This window comes from Mus caroli, unplaced genomic scaffold, assembly GCF_978045245.1.
Source record: "Mus caroli unplaced genomic scaffold, Mus_caroli_1 scaffold_2, whole genome shotgun sequence".
Lineage (NCBI taxonomy): Eukaryota > Metazoa > Chordata > Mammalia > Rodentia > Muridae > Mus > Mus caroli.
Window position 1 is genome coordinate 60,201,167 of NW_028227257.1, and position 17,068 is coordinate 60,218,234.

The window sequence follows — 17,068 nt, forward strand, 5'->3', positions numbered from 1 at the left end:
TCATCATCTATAGATGTGAGAGTTCATCTTGGGACTCCAGTTGTAATCTATTGATCTATTAGTCTGCCCTAGGGGACTCTCTTTTCTTAGCAACAGGATAAACAGGCAAGCTTGCAGCACAGTTATTATAAACAGACCTGAGTGAAGATAAAGGGCCATGTTGATATGAAACTCTTACCAGAGCATCTGTCTGGAGTGCAGGCAAGGGACAATAACCTCGGATGCCCTTACGATTATTTCTTCTAGACTACAAAAAGAGGATGGGAACTAAAATGTGGGAACCGGGGGCTTTGGGAAGGTGGGGGAGCGATGTGTGTGCTGGAACATAGCCAGTGGGCACACACATGGCAGGAGACTTGGTTACTTGGTATAGTGAGAATTAAGAAGTGGGTGGTGGCATGGTAGAGAACCCTGTAGAATGTGTGTCTACACACTCAGATCATGAAGCCATTCCATACATTTAGAGTTGAGTGTAGTGACCTCTAAACTTTGGATTTAGCGTTAAGGGACAAGTGTCAGCCCCCATAGCTTAGGCTGACCCCTGATGATTTGTTGTCAGATCCGACTTTCTGGCTTGTGCGAAGGCCAGTCAGCTAGGGCCAGGAGATGCTAGACATCACCTGCCACACAAGCCTCCAACAGGAAATCCTGATTTCTTTTTGCTTTGGAGAAGTTTGCTGACAAACACATTTTTGTCTCCTTTCCACCGATGCCACGGGAAATTCCACATCACTAGCGTTCTTTGCTGCTTCTGATGTGAATGTGAACACATATCACCACTGTGACTCAGAACAGCATTTGCCAGGCCCTGGCAGAGATTTTACTAACATTTTAAATACATAATTGATCATGGAGAATGATTGCTTTTTTTCCCCCCAAACTTAAAGTCTAGACTTTTACTTGAAAAACAACACACACACACACACACACACACACATTGATGGCGAGGCAGACATTTTTCTTAGTTTATGAAGGGAACAACTGATAATCATAAATCGGGACAGTGCAGTCCACCAGTCTCACCCTTGAGAAGGCAGCCTTGGAAAGCAATATAATTGATGCTTTCCTCTTTGTGCTGGGGAGTTTTTATCAACTTAACACAAGCTAGGGTCACCTGGGAAGAAGGAATCTCATTTAAGGAAATGCCTCTGTAAGATTCCTGTAGGTAGGGAAGCCCAGCTCAACTACCCTTGGCAGGTGCCCTTTGATGCTAAGAAAACAGGCAGAACAAGCCAGTAAGGAGCACTACTCCATGGCCTCTGCATCACCTCCTGCCTCGAGGTTCCTGCCCTGTTTGAGTTCCTGCCCAGACTTCCTTTGATAATGACAGTGATGTAGAACTGTAAGATAAGGTAAACCCGTTCCTCCCCAGGTTGCTTTTGGTCCTGGGGTTTTATCAGAGCAATAGAAACTCTTAACTAAAACACTCTCCAGATACTAATTAAATCCTATTTTTTTTCAGAGATTTTTATGGTAATCTTCAAAAAACCCTGCATACCACCCTGCAGTTCTCATCATCAGAGGCAGTAGAAAGGAGGGGAAGGAGATCTTCCGACATTGGTTGTCGCACTCCACCTGGTGCCAGGCGTTCCTGGGCGTGCTCTTCAGTGCCTTTTGCGCATGCCCATTGCTTTAGTTTTCACAGTAGTAAGACAGTTGTTTGGCTGACTCTGTAGAACAGACACTCTGGAGATCGAGGATGAGTCAAAATACAGAACAAATGCAAGTTGAAACACAAGCTTAAAAAACAAAGTCTTGGTATACCATAGCCAGTGGTATTCCTACTATGGTTGTCTAGGCAGGGTGGTCTCTGAGGAGACATATAGACTGGACATAGAGAATGGTAGGAAAGGCCAGGGATGTATTACACTTACAGGTAGAATCCCTAGAGCCACCACCAAAAAAGAATGGAGTTTGCCTAACAGAGTTGAGAGAGGCTCTTCAGGAGAAGATGCTGCATTTGGTAAAAGCTCGGAGTCTATGGTGCACTGGTGAGTAGCCAGGCATAGTGGACGAGGCGGCCCAGGAGGGTCTGTAGGCATGTGCCAAAGGCCTAGAGAAGAGGCGCATAAATCTTGCTTTGGGAATAACAGGAAGCCATTGAAAGGTTATCTTTTAAACCTCTTGATTACCCAGAGGTAATTGTTACCATTATGAACATCTGGACATTTTTCCTGCAGACTACTGGTCAATTTCTGTTGTAGATTGTGTTTCTCTTTGCTTGATACCAGGATATTTCTGTGTCTTTTTATATCCAGCCCTGTTCTCTCTGCTCCCCAATTACATGGCACACTGAAGTGATTAGTTCCAGGCTAAGGCACAGTTGCCACTGCCTCCTGGTACCCAGCTCGAGGAACCTGGGTGGTGACCAGAGGCAGCTTCTCAGGGATTCTGACATAAGAGAGTGCCACTTGGAGGATTTGGGAACAGCATTAGGCCACTGCTTCTGGGTCAGACCCCTAGAACCCTTTCACCACACATGAAATTTGATGTGTACCCCGCAGAGGTCACCAGGTGACCAGGGGGAAGAAGTCATGGTCTGAAGCTTCTGTTCTCTGCCACTCTATGTGGAGTGCCCAGTGCCCTCTAAGCATTTCAGATCTCCCAAGGGAAGGTTTTTACAAACCTCTAATGAATTTAAAGATTTTTTTTTCACATTTGTACTTTCAAATGTTTAATAGCCTCCCCTAGTATAATGGGGCCTTTCTTTTCAGATTGCCTCAATCCTACTGTTACATGTGAAAAAGCAAAAACCTTCCACAATAGTCTCTGTCCTCCTCATGAGGGGTGGGGAACCCTGTGGTGGGTGAGATGACTACAAATGCAGGTTGTTAGATATAGAGAGGCTGATTCTGAGAAGTGCCTCCTGGAGCAGCTTTCCACTTCCCAGGCCCTGTCACAGACTGGCAAGATACTTTGCTGCTTCAAGCCTTCTTTCTAGGAAAGAAAAACTTTATCAGATAGTCCAAGTAAATGCATAGGTACTCTGTAAATGTTAGCTATTCTCAGTAGCCATGAAGCACAGAGAAAGATTAACTTCAGAGTTCACTGTCACATGTGTTGGCTCCTCTGCCATCCAGACAAACCTGTGGGTGTGAAGAGCTGAGGATAACAGGGCTGATCTGGCACCTGGGGTGCAGGTCCTGTGATGAAGGCAAGCAAGGATCTGGAAGAGGCTGACCTGAGCTCACAGCACAGCACAGAGTCCTGGAGATAAAGGAGGAAACCTATATAAGCCATTTAGCTTAGTGGTGAGTAATGGGCATGGTGGCCACTGCTTATTATATAGAGATATGGTTAGACCCAGAATCTCAGTGTTAGCTTGATCCTGGGACTCAGAGATCGACCAAACCTCTCCATTCGTTCATTGGAGAACAAAATGGAAAACCCGAATGAGTAGATTGGATATTCGTATTGTATTTGTATTGACAGTATAGCTGGGGGAAGCCAGAGAGTACAACAAGGCTAGAATTGGGAGGCCTGCCACAGGGAGTGGTCAGGAAAGAGGTGTGGCAGCCCAGTTCATGTCACAGTTCTAGGTTTTTCTCCCATGGTGCTCTTTTTCTGTACTTGGTGATATTTTTCAAGTGTACTGTGCAGCTTCCTAGAAAAACCCCATCTCACACATTTCACCTGGATCCAAATATCCCTTGGGTTTTGTTTATTTCTTCATTTCATTTCTGTTTTGAATCAGGGTCTCACTGTATAACCACACTAGACTTCTAGAGATCTGCCTGTCTCTGGCACCACAACACCAGGCTTTATTTGACTATTTTGAAGTACCATTGGTAACTATAGCTATAACATAGGGACTGTTCTTGGTAAAATAAGTGAGTCTTTGTTTTTTTAAGAGCCCATTTGTAGACTCACATAGTCTCTGCTGATTGGATCTGCATTTGTACTTTTGTACATTTGTAACATAAACTCAGGATATCTCTGAGTAATGGTTTGGCACACCATAACTTAGTTGCTGGAGATGGTCGTAATGACTGGCTGCTGTCCCACGATCACAGAACACTAGGCAGTACTGGATGTTTCAAAGCAAGGGCAGGGTAGGTTTGGGTTCTTGGAGTCAGGAGTTGTTTTCAAGGCTTTTCTTGAGTCCATCATCTTGGTATACCATTTCTCTTTAGAAAACCATTGGTTTGAAGAATTGATGTCTTTTTGCCCCTCTGAACCAGGGAATGACAAGATTTGTTGTCAAAGTCAAAGCCTTATTTGTCAGTGTTTGGCCCTATCACACTTGGGTGGAGCCTAATGATTTCTTGAGGCATTTTGCCTCAAGAAAATTCAGGTAATCTTTGCCAAGCTGACTCTTTCTGATTTATAAATGTATTGTTTAAGATTTTCTTGTCTGATGTACACAAAGCCCACTTGAAAAAATGAGAAATGGGTATTTTTTCATGTGTGACACTGATTCCTTAATACTGTTAATTTTTATACAATATTGGAAGGCTGGGCCAGTCACTTTTTAAGCATCCTTTGACCTTTCCTCTGGTAGTTTCTTTCAGCATAGCGTTGTCTGGAATTGGGTCACAAGGGAATCAAATTTTCAGGACAAACTGTTTACTGCAATGGACATTCAATTTGGCCCAAATGCTGCAGCATACAAATTCTATATGAAAGGAATATAATAAATGGGACTTGTTACTTGCTCATTTTATTAGAGTTAATTATTCAGTACTCCTGTAACCTCTTTAGGCTGATCCTATAACTACTGGATATCTGTATTAAATGGATGCTAAAAAGCTGAACTGTGTCTCCCAGGCATTTGGCTTTTTATGGCCTGCTATCCAGAACCATATAAACAGCTAGTAACCTTAAGATTCAAAAGATCCCCTGGTGATCACCAGACTTATCTCATAGATGTGGAAACTGAGGCCTGGCAACAGGGAAGAGTTAGCTGGGCCAAGTGACAAGACTTGTGTGTGTCACTGGTAGATTCCCAACAATGTCCCTCTCCAGAAAAGGGCCTCAGTGTCAGATGGCATCCTGCCCTTTCCCGGCCCTCTTACCTGACTTTCATTCTGAGATGGAAGGTAAGACAGGAAACATTTTGTTTTCATTCGGCACACTACAAGAAGCAGTGGAATTTACTGGGCTAGGATTCACCTAGAACCTCCCTCTGTCTATGTTGGTGGACTGACCCTGTTGAGGTGAGACTTTTCCTCATGGTCTGGATGCACTCCCACAAGTCTGCTCTGCCATTCTCATTGTCCTTACCATCTTCCTGGGCACTGCTACTGTCTGGAAGTAAAGGGCACCTAATTCCAGGCTCTGTGACCTAGGAAAGGGACTGGTTAGAAATAAGAATAGAGACAGTTTGTTAAGAAATGGACAGTACTCCCAGAGGGAGTAAAGCCTTAAGGTTTAGCCTCTACGTCCTTTATAGGCCATTTGAGTAGCACCTGCTTCTCCCGCTTTTTTTCACACATGCTTTGTTGTTACACGAAGCCTGGTGAGCAGGTGGTCCTCGCCCTTCTCTGCTGACTGGCTTCTTTTCTGTGTTGATCATTTAACTTTTTTTTCTGATTGTACACTCTGTGGGCACACTGTGCATGACACAAGTATGGACAGAAGACAACCTTTGGGGGTCCATTTTCTCCTTCCACCATATGGGTTGTGAGTATATCACCAGCCTTGATATGCTAGTTTGATATAACTTTCTCTGGTCTCTTGTCTCCTGACACAGACAGGCTGTGAGGTTGGCGTGTTTATTTTACAAGGAAACATGCATAGAAAATCTGATTTACAGGGTCTTGGCCTAAATCCCAGAGGGAGAAGGATGGGAAGGGAAACAAGGTAAACAGCAGGAAGCCCAGGACTGAGCTTATCTGGACCTGGTTTGAATCTAAATTTTAGCCAAACCCCTTCAGGCCGGGTGTGCTGAGGCAGGGACTGCTCCTGAGTTCAGGGATCTTATTCTAGCTAGCTATGTTCCCCGAGATAACCATTACCCACAAAAATCTGTAAAAAACAAAACAAAACAAAACAAAACAAAACAAAAAACACCTCACATTGAACCTCCACAAAACTCTTCTCAGGGACCCTTCTGTGCAGTTACCACAGCACGTGTTATCCCTAAGTCCTACTGGAACTAGGGTTCGGTGTCAATCCAGAATCACCACCCCTCAGCACCACCCTCACCCCAACACTGTGCAGAGGGAAAAGTAGAATAGAGCCACCTGTCCATCAGACTACCACCATTCGTCCCTGCTCTGATTGGGATCTGCTGTGGTGGGGGCAGGGCCTGCAAAGGGCAGAGATGCTACTTCATCTTCAGGGTGGCAGAAGGTACACCAGTGTAGCCTATATCTGGAAAGTGCTGGAAATTGAATCCCTCCCCTGCTGAAAACACTGTAGAAGGAAAGGAACATCACCCCTGCGGTGCCACACAGCAGATAAAGGCGCAGACTCTGGGGCTAGAATGCCTGGGTTTGGTTCATGCTGCTTTGGAAAAGCGCTGTGTACTTTGGGGAAGTGAGATGACCTCTCTAGTCAGTTCCTGTCTGTAGGTCAGGGGAAATGATAGCACCCTGCAGGAGTGTCACAAGGACTGCTGAGAGGATTCTCTAGGAAGCTCTCAGGGCAGGGATGGAGCGAGAACCATAAACATGTACATCTCTTGTGTAATTTTAGCTGTCATTTTGCTCTCAACAACAATGAAATGTTCAGAAAAATATTTTGCTAGTTGTAAAGTAAACTCAGCCTGGAAACAATGAAAAGACTCCCCACTTTGGCCCCCAAAGTGGCTGTTATTGTTTACTGAAGTGCCTCTTTTTAAAAATATGGTTAGAATGCCTGAGTGGACCCAGATAGTTGATGCTTATTTTTAGAAGGTATTCACTTCCTGTAGTTAGAAATAGTCCATTTTTTAGAACTATTTAAGTAACTATATCTTTCAAATTGCCAAGAAACTGATACTTATTCAAATCAACCCACTTGGCCAAGCCAAATTTATTTTATTTTTTATTTTATTGTAGTAAGAATATTTTACAGACAATCTATTCTCCTTATAGTTTTCTCTCTTTCTCCCATGCACATCTAATAAAAACAAACAAAAATTTACTTATTTGTATGTCTGAGTGGTGGGGGCTTGCATACAAACCACAACACAGATGTGGAAGTCAAAGGACAAAAATATAAGAATTAGTTCTCTCTTCCACCAAACAGATTCCAGGGATCAAACCTAAATTGTCAGGCCTGGTGACAAGTGACTTTACACACTGAGCCATCTTGCTGGCCCCTCTTACCAAATGTTTATATCCAGTATGGAATTAATTCTGGGTACAGTAGAGTTGAACCAATCTCTAGGGCTCATTCATCTGGCATAACTGGGCCATTCTGCCAGTTGGCCCCTCTTCCCCAGGCCCTTGCAGCTACCATTCTCCTGTTTGAGTCTGTGAGTTTGACTGTTTTAGCATCTCATAGGTAGGATCACGTAGCCTCTGCATTTGTTTGTAGCCTTATTTCATTTATCACAATGTTCCCAACCCATCCATGTTGTCACATTGCCACATGCTGCAGAATTTCCTTTCTTTAAAGCTAAATGATACTCTGCATTAAGAATCTACCACATCCTCCTTATACATACATCTGTGCATGGGCACATGCGTTCCACAGCTTGGCTCAAAATAAAGACCACAGGGGCTGGTGAGATGGCTCAGTGGGTAAGAGCACCCGACTGCTCTTACAAAGGTCCAGAGTTCAAATCCCAGCAACCACATGGTGGCTCACAACCATCCGTAACGAGATCTGACTCCCTCTTCTGGAGTGTCTGAAGTCAGCTACAGTGTACTTACATATAATAAATAAATCTTAAAAAAAAAAAAAAAGACCACAGTTAACATGGGAATGCAAGCTATCTGTCTCAATTTCAGCTTTTCCCTCTAAATACCCAGAAATTGGATTAACAGATTGTTTGATAGTTCCATTTTTACTTTTTCTGAGAAATAAGATACATTTGGTTTTTTTTTTAAGATTTATTTATTATTATTCATAAGTACACTGTAGCTGTCTTCAGACGAACCAGAAAGGGTTGTCAGATTTCATTACGGGTGGTTGTAAGCCACCATGTGGTTGCTGGGATTTGAACTCAGGACCTTCGGAAGAACAGTCAGTGCTCTTACCCGCTGAGCCATCTCACCAGCCCAAGACACATTTGTTAAACACCTCTTTGTTCAATAGTAGATACTGGGTCTATAGAGCTAGGCAGAATGGGGAGGGGAGCCTCACATTGTGGGTGCTAAGAATAAAATTCAGGTCCTCTGGAAGAGAGCAAGTGCTATTAACCACTAAGTCATCCCTCTAGCCTTGAATTTACATCTTCTAATCGCCAAATAAACACACCACTACAGACTAAGTAAGTACTGGGAAAGGAAAGTCATGTCAGAGGGAACTTGACTTAGATGGTGTGAAGCAACTGCAATGTGCTTTTGAGTAGCAAACATGATTAAGACCTTGCCTGCTCTCCAACTTGCTATGGTGTACACTAGCGAGACCTGAGCCAGGAGGCACTCCAAAGCCTGAAGCAGAGAACAAACCTATAGGAAGGATACAGGAGGGAAGTCCCATCCTGCTGCATGGAGGGAGGGGCCCCATAGGTGGTCAGACGGGGAACAGACCAGTCAGTGCAAGCAGAAGGAAAGTACAGGCAAAGGTATGGAGACTGGAAAGGACAGGTGCTTCTGACACACCACAGAGAGCCCCTTGTGCTTTGTAGGGTAGGGAGAATGGGGTTCAATACGAGACTTCTAGAAAAGACCCAGTGGTGAGGCACAGGCTGAACATGGAGACTTTGCTCTGTAAACATTGTCCTCCGAGTACTCACAATTTTCAAGAGTTAGGAATACTTTTAGGGGCTTAGGAGCTGTATTGGAGAGGAGGGAGCCCAGGGACCAGGGTAGTTTGGCTAGGAGGGAGCCTGGCCAGCATTCTCAGTGCCTGTGGACACTCACCAATTAGGTATAGAGAGATAGAAGGGTATAGAGAGATAGAGGGTGACCAGAAGGCCCAGGAGATCTTGGGATCACACTAACAACCAATACAGAACTTCTGGGATGTGTAAGGGCCCAAACAAGAACTAGAGCTGCCAACTCTAGGAGGAAAGGTTGGAGCAGAGACTGAAGGCCACCCCAAGGCCACATGAGGACCTGGGCAGGGAGAATCTGACCTTGGTTCTGATTGTTTTTCATTGTTTTACATCCTTTTATTGACACACAACTTGTTTAAAAGTTATGTGATTAGAAATTTGGCTCTGGGGAGAAATTTAAGTGCCCCCCCCCTTATTAAAAAGAGCCAAATTTGCTTCCTCAGTTCCCCCACCTCGTAATTTACCTGAGCCAGAGAACAACTTCGAACCCTAGATGCTATTTCCTGGCAGCTCTTTCTCTGGCCCAAATGAAGACCATAGTTTCCACAGACACCATGACGGAAAGGCCCTGATTGGATGGACAGGCCCCTTCCTTCCTGACCCTCCCTTTGTTCCTGGAACACAGAGCCAGGAATGCCAAACTGGAATCTTCCGAAGGGCACATACCCTTTTCCCACCTCCCAAAGCCTTAAAATTGGGCTGATTATATCTCATTCTTGTTTCATACCAACAGAGGTTCCATTGGAGGGTCTTAAAGAGTTGAAATGTTTATAATTAGGGCTGGAGAGGCAGCTGAGTGGTGAAGAGTACAGTTGTGGTCTTGCAGCGGGCCCACGCTCAGTTCCCAGCACCCACACCGGGACTCACCAGTATCTGTAACTCTAGTTCCAGGGGGACCTGATGCTGCCTCCTCATCTTCATGGACACCAGGAATGCACATGATGCACATATGTGCATGCAGCCTGAACACTCATACACTCAAAATACGTCTAAAACAATTAAATGAATGTTTAAAAACCATCATGAGCACCAAAGGAAGGTGCTGCTGTGCCATTCCTGCAGTGTTCACACATGCGTGCATATGTGCATGCTCATTTACAATAAAATACATCTCTTATAATTGTGCAGTTTGGAAGGCTGTGATAAATCTGGGCACACTTTCATCACCCTAGGAGGCCTCTCTTTGTTACAGTCACTTAGGGATCCGTCCCAGCTCCGCCCCTGCTGTAGGCAGCACCAGTGTGGCACCTATCCTTGCTTGTTAGGATTTTATGTTGATAAACTGCTCAGTGTATCCTCTAGTAACTAGCTTCCTTTTCTCTAGTTGATGTGTCAGGAGTAACCCATGTTGCCCACATCCCTCCTTATAAGCCTTTTAAGAGACAGTTTGGAGCTAGACAAAGCTAGAAACCTGAGTTTTATAAAGTCCCTCAGTAACAGCCTCTCGTCCTAGATCCAGACTGTATTTCACCCTAGCCAGGCATCTTTTGATAATCATTTACTGTAGCCTCAACTGTACCTCAAACACTAGATACAAAATTTTCTTTACTATGACCAATAGGTAACATTTTGAACAGTTTTCTAGGTGCTAAGATATTCTAAATTTCTTATATGTTAAGACTGAGGCAGTGGTGGCGCAAGCCTTTAATCCCAGCACTCGGGAGGCAGAGGCAGGAGGATTTCTGAGTTCAAGGCCAGCTTGGTCTACAAAGTGAGTTCCAGGACAGCCAGAGGAACCCTGTCTCGGAAAAAAACAAACAAACTGAGGCCCTAAAATGTACGTGGGTAATGTTGTTTTACGAACGAGGTAACAGTCACACAACTACTGTGATGGAGGCAGGGTTAGATTCAAGGCACCTGCATGTCTGAACCCACACTGCCCGCAGTCCACAATGTGTGTAACTATGAAGAAGGTGGTCCCTGTGGTTAGTGAACGTATACGTTGAAGAGGGGCGCTGGAGAGATGGCTCAGGAGTTAAGAGCACATACTGCTCTTTTAGAGTTGTGCATTCCAGTACCTACCTTGGGCAGCTCACAGCCTGAATTCCAGCTCCAAGGGACCTGGCACCTTCCTCTGGCCTTCATAGGCACTTGCACACGTGTAGCCCACACAGACACACATAAAAATCTTTAGGGCCATGTATCGTGGCACATGCCTTTAATTCCATTCTGGGGACAGAGACAGGTAGATCTCTGAGTTCCAGGCTAGCCAGGACTACATGAGACTCTGTCTTGGGAGCTAAAAATAAAGTTCAGTGAGAGTCTGAATATTATTTTGTATTGTCCCAGGGGAATAAAGCAAAAAGTGCTCAAGCATGCAGGACACCATATATCTTCCTCTTGCCTCTACACAAGCTCACACATATGTGCGTGCATACACACCACACACTTGCTACACTCAGGATGATCTTTGATTGTGACAGGTGAAACCAGCCAGTTACAAAGGACAAATACTGTATGATTCATTCATATGCAGCACTACAGTAGTCAGATTCATAAACCTAGTAAGGAGAATGCTGTACCCAGAAACTGAGAGTATAGAGGATGCTACATCCAGCATAGCTCTAGGAATAGACCTGACAGAGATAGTGAGCAAATGAGGAAAAGACAGAGACAGAAACACAGACAGAAAAATAGGTAGTCTGGGCTCTTAGCTAAAGAAACCACTGCACCCTGGAAGCGCAGTATGTTTCTTATATGCAATTGAACAGAGAAGTGGAGTTATTGTATATCGCGGAACAAGGAAATGGGGTTATGACAGACAGATAAACAAAGAGACAGAGTTTATGGCATACAGCTGCACCAAGCGAGTAAGATTAGCTGATCTCAGCAGGAACATTCTCTGTAGGAGCAGTCTTTAGGCCACACACATTGGGGTGGGAGGGGGCTGTGGTCACATATTCATAACACACTATCAGTGCTTGCACTTCTCTCATCCAAGGGAGGCTTTGCTGTGCCTCTGAACCTCACCCCAAGGGGAAGGCTTTGCCATGCCTCTGTGGGTCTGAGGCCCCACAGTCTTTGACATGGCCAGCTTACGTCAGTAGCACACATCCTCTCAGGACTTCACTCAGTCAGGGAGTAGAGACTTGTTACTTCATGGGCTTAGAGTTTTAATTGGGAAGATGAAAAAGTTTAGGAAATGGAAAGTAATGATGGTTGTACAGTAGAAGCATATTGAATGCCAGCGAATTAGGATCATACAAAATAACTAAAAAGGTAAAAATCATTCTGGTGTGCGCAGGCAACTGAGCAAACTAACCTTCCCCACTTCATATAACTCTGTGCTCCTCTGAGACCTTCAGTGGTTCCTTTTGTGGTGACCCCAACCATAAAATTATTTTGTTTGTTATGTCACAACTGCAATTTGCTGCTGTTATAAATCATAATATAAATCTCTGTGTTTTCTCATGTTCTTAGGAGACCGCTGTGAAAGAGTTGTGACTCACAGGTAGAGGACTGGTCAGGTCAGTCACAGAGTAATGGGGATGTTGGAAAGCTAGGCTCAGGAATGGCTGCAAACGTGGGACTTCATTCACCTTCATGAATACATTTTCCTCCTATTGTCACATGTTTATTCCTTTGAGGTTCAGCCCTCCACTCTGGTTGAAAGGTAACAGTGTCTGAGTCTAGATCACTTACTTGTATCCAACCTACAAAGAAAAGGGACACCTGTGGCCCATGGAGGGCCCTCCCATCCGAGCAGAAAGGGAGTTTGTCAGAAAGTGACTCATCCTCGTAGTACTTGGCTGCTCATAGCATTTTCTCTCAGTGGTTCTGAGTCTCATCCTGGTCGCAGAGAGACCAAGTGGAACCAGTGGGATAAGTCTGTCACCCTCCCAAAGAGCAATCACCAAGTAGCTCCCTCTGTCAACCAATCCCAGCCATCCTCCTGATCCCTGAAGGACACATATTTATGTGCTGAGGCTCAACTACTGTGACCTGTGGTTTGGGGCTGTCTGGTATACTAACTAGTCCAGGTGACAATGGTACTTGTTAACTTGTGAGGCAGTTTGCCTGGCCTTGAGTAACAGAGCTCAGAGGAAAATCTTGACTCTGTCTTTACATACTACTATGTGACCCATTCAGCAAGTCTTGGCTTTTGCTCTGTTGAAGAAATGAGAGTAAACTCTGGCCTATATTCTGAGCACCCAAGGAATCAGGAGTTCTAAAGCCAGACATACTAGAGAATTAGAAATCTCCACTGTGCCTTCAATAGAAGTACCAAGTGGGGAGGAAGGGAGGAAAGGCCATGGAGGGCCACAGGAGGGCTTCCATGTGTCTCAAGTAGGTTTGGGGTTTTGTTTGGTATGTGTTGTATTTTGTTTTGTTTGGGATGGGGACTGGTATATCCCAGGCTGGCCTGGAATTAGATATGTAGCTAAGGGTGACCTTGGACTTGTGATCTTGCCACTTCCCCCCCAGGAGTATAGCAGTGCACCTCGTTATGCAGGATGCAGTGGAACCCACAACGTCATGCATACTAGACAAGCATTCTACCAACTGAGCTACATCCTAGCCACACATTTCTGAATTTTTGTTATTATTAAAAAGCATAACTGGCTGGCCATGGTGCCAAATACCTTTAATCCCACCCAGCACTTTGGAGGCAGAGGCAGGCAGATTTCTGTGAGTTCAAGTCACTTATGGGTATAAGTTGATTTCAAAACCAACCAAAACAAAGCCCTTACTAGTCTGTTCCCTTACACCTGATTGTCAAAGAGGTGACAACTTTAGTCCACAAGCCTCTATCTTTCCTAAGAGATCATTCTTCCTGAGCCCTTCCTCATCTGCCTTAGGACCATATTCCATCTCCAGCCAGCATCCTAGGTTGATACTAACAGTTTGGGCTTCTACTGCAGAATATATCCATAGGATGCTGAACACTGCCTAGTTTTTTTTAACATTTATGTGAATATTATCGTTCTACAGTCATCTTTTTGTTGTTGTTTGTTTATTTGTATCTGTCTGCTATCTATAGATTGATTGCTCCATCTATCTATTGGGATAAAGGTAATTCTGTAACTCAGGCTGGCCTCATATTAGCAGTCCTCCTTCCCCCCACCTGTCAAGTGGTAGGATCTAGCATATGAGACACCATCTCTGACATTATATTCATGTCTTTGAAACTAATTTCTTCCCAACATTGTCTTGTTTATGAAGGGTAGGGTTTTTCTTTTTAAGATATATTTATTTTTTGTTTTATATGTATGAGTGATTTCTTGTATGTAAGTGTGAACCATTGTACATGAAGTATCCATAGAAGCCAGAAGAGGATGTTGGATATCCTAGAACTGGATATTCAAGGATATATCTGTATTTAGGCAGTTATTAGATGACATGTGAGTACTAGAAACCACCAAGCCCAAGTCCCCTGGAAGAGCAGCCAGAGCTTTTAACTTCTGAGCCCTCTCTCTAACAACCTATCCATAAAGGCGGTTGTTGTTGCTGCTGTTGCTGTTGTTGGATGTTTGTAAAGATCTGCCTGTGTTGACAGGTGAAGATCTAGTTAATTCTTTTTGCAGTCTGGTATTTGTTATCTGAATAAATCAGGCCTGGTTTTTCAAAGTATCTGCAGTAAGCAAGGCACCATGTTAAAATTACATGGTAGCTATGTCAGCACTCATTGTATCATTCTCTAGAATTTTAACATGAGTTTGAAACCATTAGAAATGGAAGGGAACAAGGCAACCAAGCTGGGAAGGCAGCAGCAGGATGAGGGCTTAGCTACAGTGTGTAAGTGGAGACTGCGCTGCAGCTGAGCAGCCTAGGAGCAAAATAACCTTGGCTGCTGGCCGCCTATGTGCCTCTCTTGGGAACTCACTTCCTTGGAGGAGATGGCTGACAGTCGTGACCTCAGGAGGAGTGTTTACTGAACTGCTTGATTTGGAACAGACTGGTGGGTGGCCAAATACACTCAGTGGAATTTGTTGTGGCCCTGGCGATTTTAAAAAAGAAATTGGCAGTGACCATACTCTGTATGACAGTTTTTAAAAACACTGTTTAAACACACTTAAGCTATAAATAGTCCTCATGATAAATATCAACCACAACTTTTCCCAGACAACCCTTGACCTTCTCAACACTCTGTAAACTTGGACTAAAGAAATTCCTCCATTCCTGTGCTTGCCAGACACCATAGAAACTGCAGGTGGCCTCTAAGCTTCTTCATTGCAGATGTTTTCTGAAAAGTGAGACTTGTCCAAAGACCAGTCCTGTAGCCCGTGGTCTACAGTGTCAGGATCAGCGGTCCGTTGTGCCACCTGTCCGAGACCTGTGCTGGGCGGTCAGAGTCAGGAGTGTCAAGTGAAGTTGCCTGAATGCGGTGCTTCATCAGCTGACCAGAGACCACATTCTGTTCCTTTCCTCCGAAGAGTGCCAGGTCCTCAGTTTTGACGATATACATCTAGCCCAGGGGACCTCATGTGAAATGGTTTTCAAGTCGTAGGCTCTGCTGCCGCAGATTCAGCCCTCTTTACTGGAACTCTCCCATACTTATGCCCCCCAAAGTTGTCAGCATACTAACAGACCCTTTTCTCCACCAGGGTATGACTTCTGCCAGGTCTTACAGTGGTTTGCCGAGAGGGTTGACAGGATCATCCTGCTCTTTGACGCTCACAAATTGGACATCTCAGATGAGTTCTCAGAGGCGATCAAGGCCTTCCGGGGCCAGGATGACAAAATCCGAGTGGTACTGAACAAGGCTGACCAAGTGGATACACAGCAGCTGATGCGAGTCTATGGGGCCCTCATGTGGTCTCTGGGCAAGGTCATCAACACCCCTGAAGTACTCCGAGTCTACATTGGTTCATTTTGGGCACAGCCCCTGCAAAACACCGACAACCGCCGGCTCTTTGAGGCTGAAGCACAGGACCTCTTCCGAGACATCCAGAGCCTGCCCCAGAAGGCTGCAGTGCGCAAACTCAATGACCTCATCAAGCGTGCAAGGTTGGCCAAAGTAAGCATGAGATGACAGACTGGGCACTGGGCTGGTATTGGATTACACTGCTAGCTCTTGTAGGATTGGGCAGCTCTGTCCCAGAAAGTTCAAAGGAGGGAGTGTGATTGGTGGACACCTTTAATCTCAGCACTTGGGCAGCAGAAACAAGTGGATCTTTGAGTTTCAAGGCCAGCTTTGTCTTCATAGGAATTCCAGGCCAGCCAGGGCTACACAGTGAGACCCTGTCCAAAACAAACAGCCCACTATAATCTTACTGTACCTTTAACCCCAACATTCAAGAGACAGAGACAGGGGGATCTCTATGAGTTTGCGATTAACCAAAACTATACTGAGACCGTCTCTATAAACTAACAAACTAAACTTTAAAAAAGCAAAGAAGAGCATAGCCTTGGGATCAGGACCATGCTCTGTCCCAGTCTGTAGTCTCGGGCAGGTGGCTGAGACTTTGAAGCCTGGTTTTGGATCTGAAAGCTGGAGCCAACAAGAGCCTTTCACACAGTGCTTGTGCAATTCTGTGTGACACAGCACTGGGCACAGCACCTGGGCACTGGGTAGGATTGGCCAGCGCAGTAACTACAAGGAAACTGTCATGTAGCATTGTAGTAGGATGATGAGATCTCAACTGGCCCAGTATAGAAGAGGTGGCATTGCCAGAGCCAATGGGATGCTAGAAAATCATCACTAGGCACTGTGCATTTAAGGGTGAAACCCAGAACTGCCTAGAAGCTGGGAGGGGTGGCGGTTATGAAAGCATGCCAGGTCTGCACATCCTCGTTCTAGGTCTGTATAAGAACTCAGTCCTAGCTTCATGACTGAGCCTCCTAGCAGACCCTGGAATATGTACCCATCATGTATGTGTGAGTACATAAGTAAGTGGTGGTCTGCTGACCCCCAGAGGTGGCAGAGTCAATACTGCAATGTCTCCAAAGAGAGAAAAGCACATCAGTCCCTGAGAGTATATGGGTCAGGAGGAGTTCCTCAGAACATCTGTGTATGGTTCCTGTAATTATGGCCTACTTCTAGAAGCATCCTCAAAGCCGTTAGACAGGATGGAGTCTGACCTGGTTGATCATCAGAAGTAGCCAAGAGTTTTAACCAATGAAATCTCCAGGCCCTGCCCCATAGCTATCTTCCTGCTGTTGCCTAGTGTGAGTGCTCCTAAGTGACCTGCCTCTGGCTCCCACTGCCCCGCACACACGGCACCACAAGCTGCTGGTTCCCTTTCTTACACCCCA

The 17,068-nt window shown here is 45.0% G+C and overlaps 1 protein-coding gene across 1 annotated transcript in view; it reads left to right on the forward strand.

Annotated features, from left to right (window-relative positions):
• Ehd4 (EH domain containing 4) overlaps positions 1–17,068 on the forward strand; it is a 67,629-nt gene that overhangs the window by 38,589 nt on the left and 11,972 nt on the right. Inside the window, exon 4 of the mRNA XM_021152948.3 lies at positions 15,418–15,830. Coding sequence (XP_021008607.1) covers positions 15,418–15,830 — 413 coding nt within the window. The remainder of the gene's footprint in view (positions 1–15,417; positions 15,831–17,068) is intronic.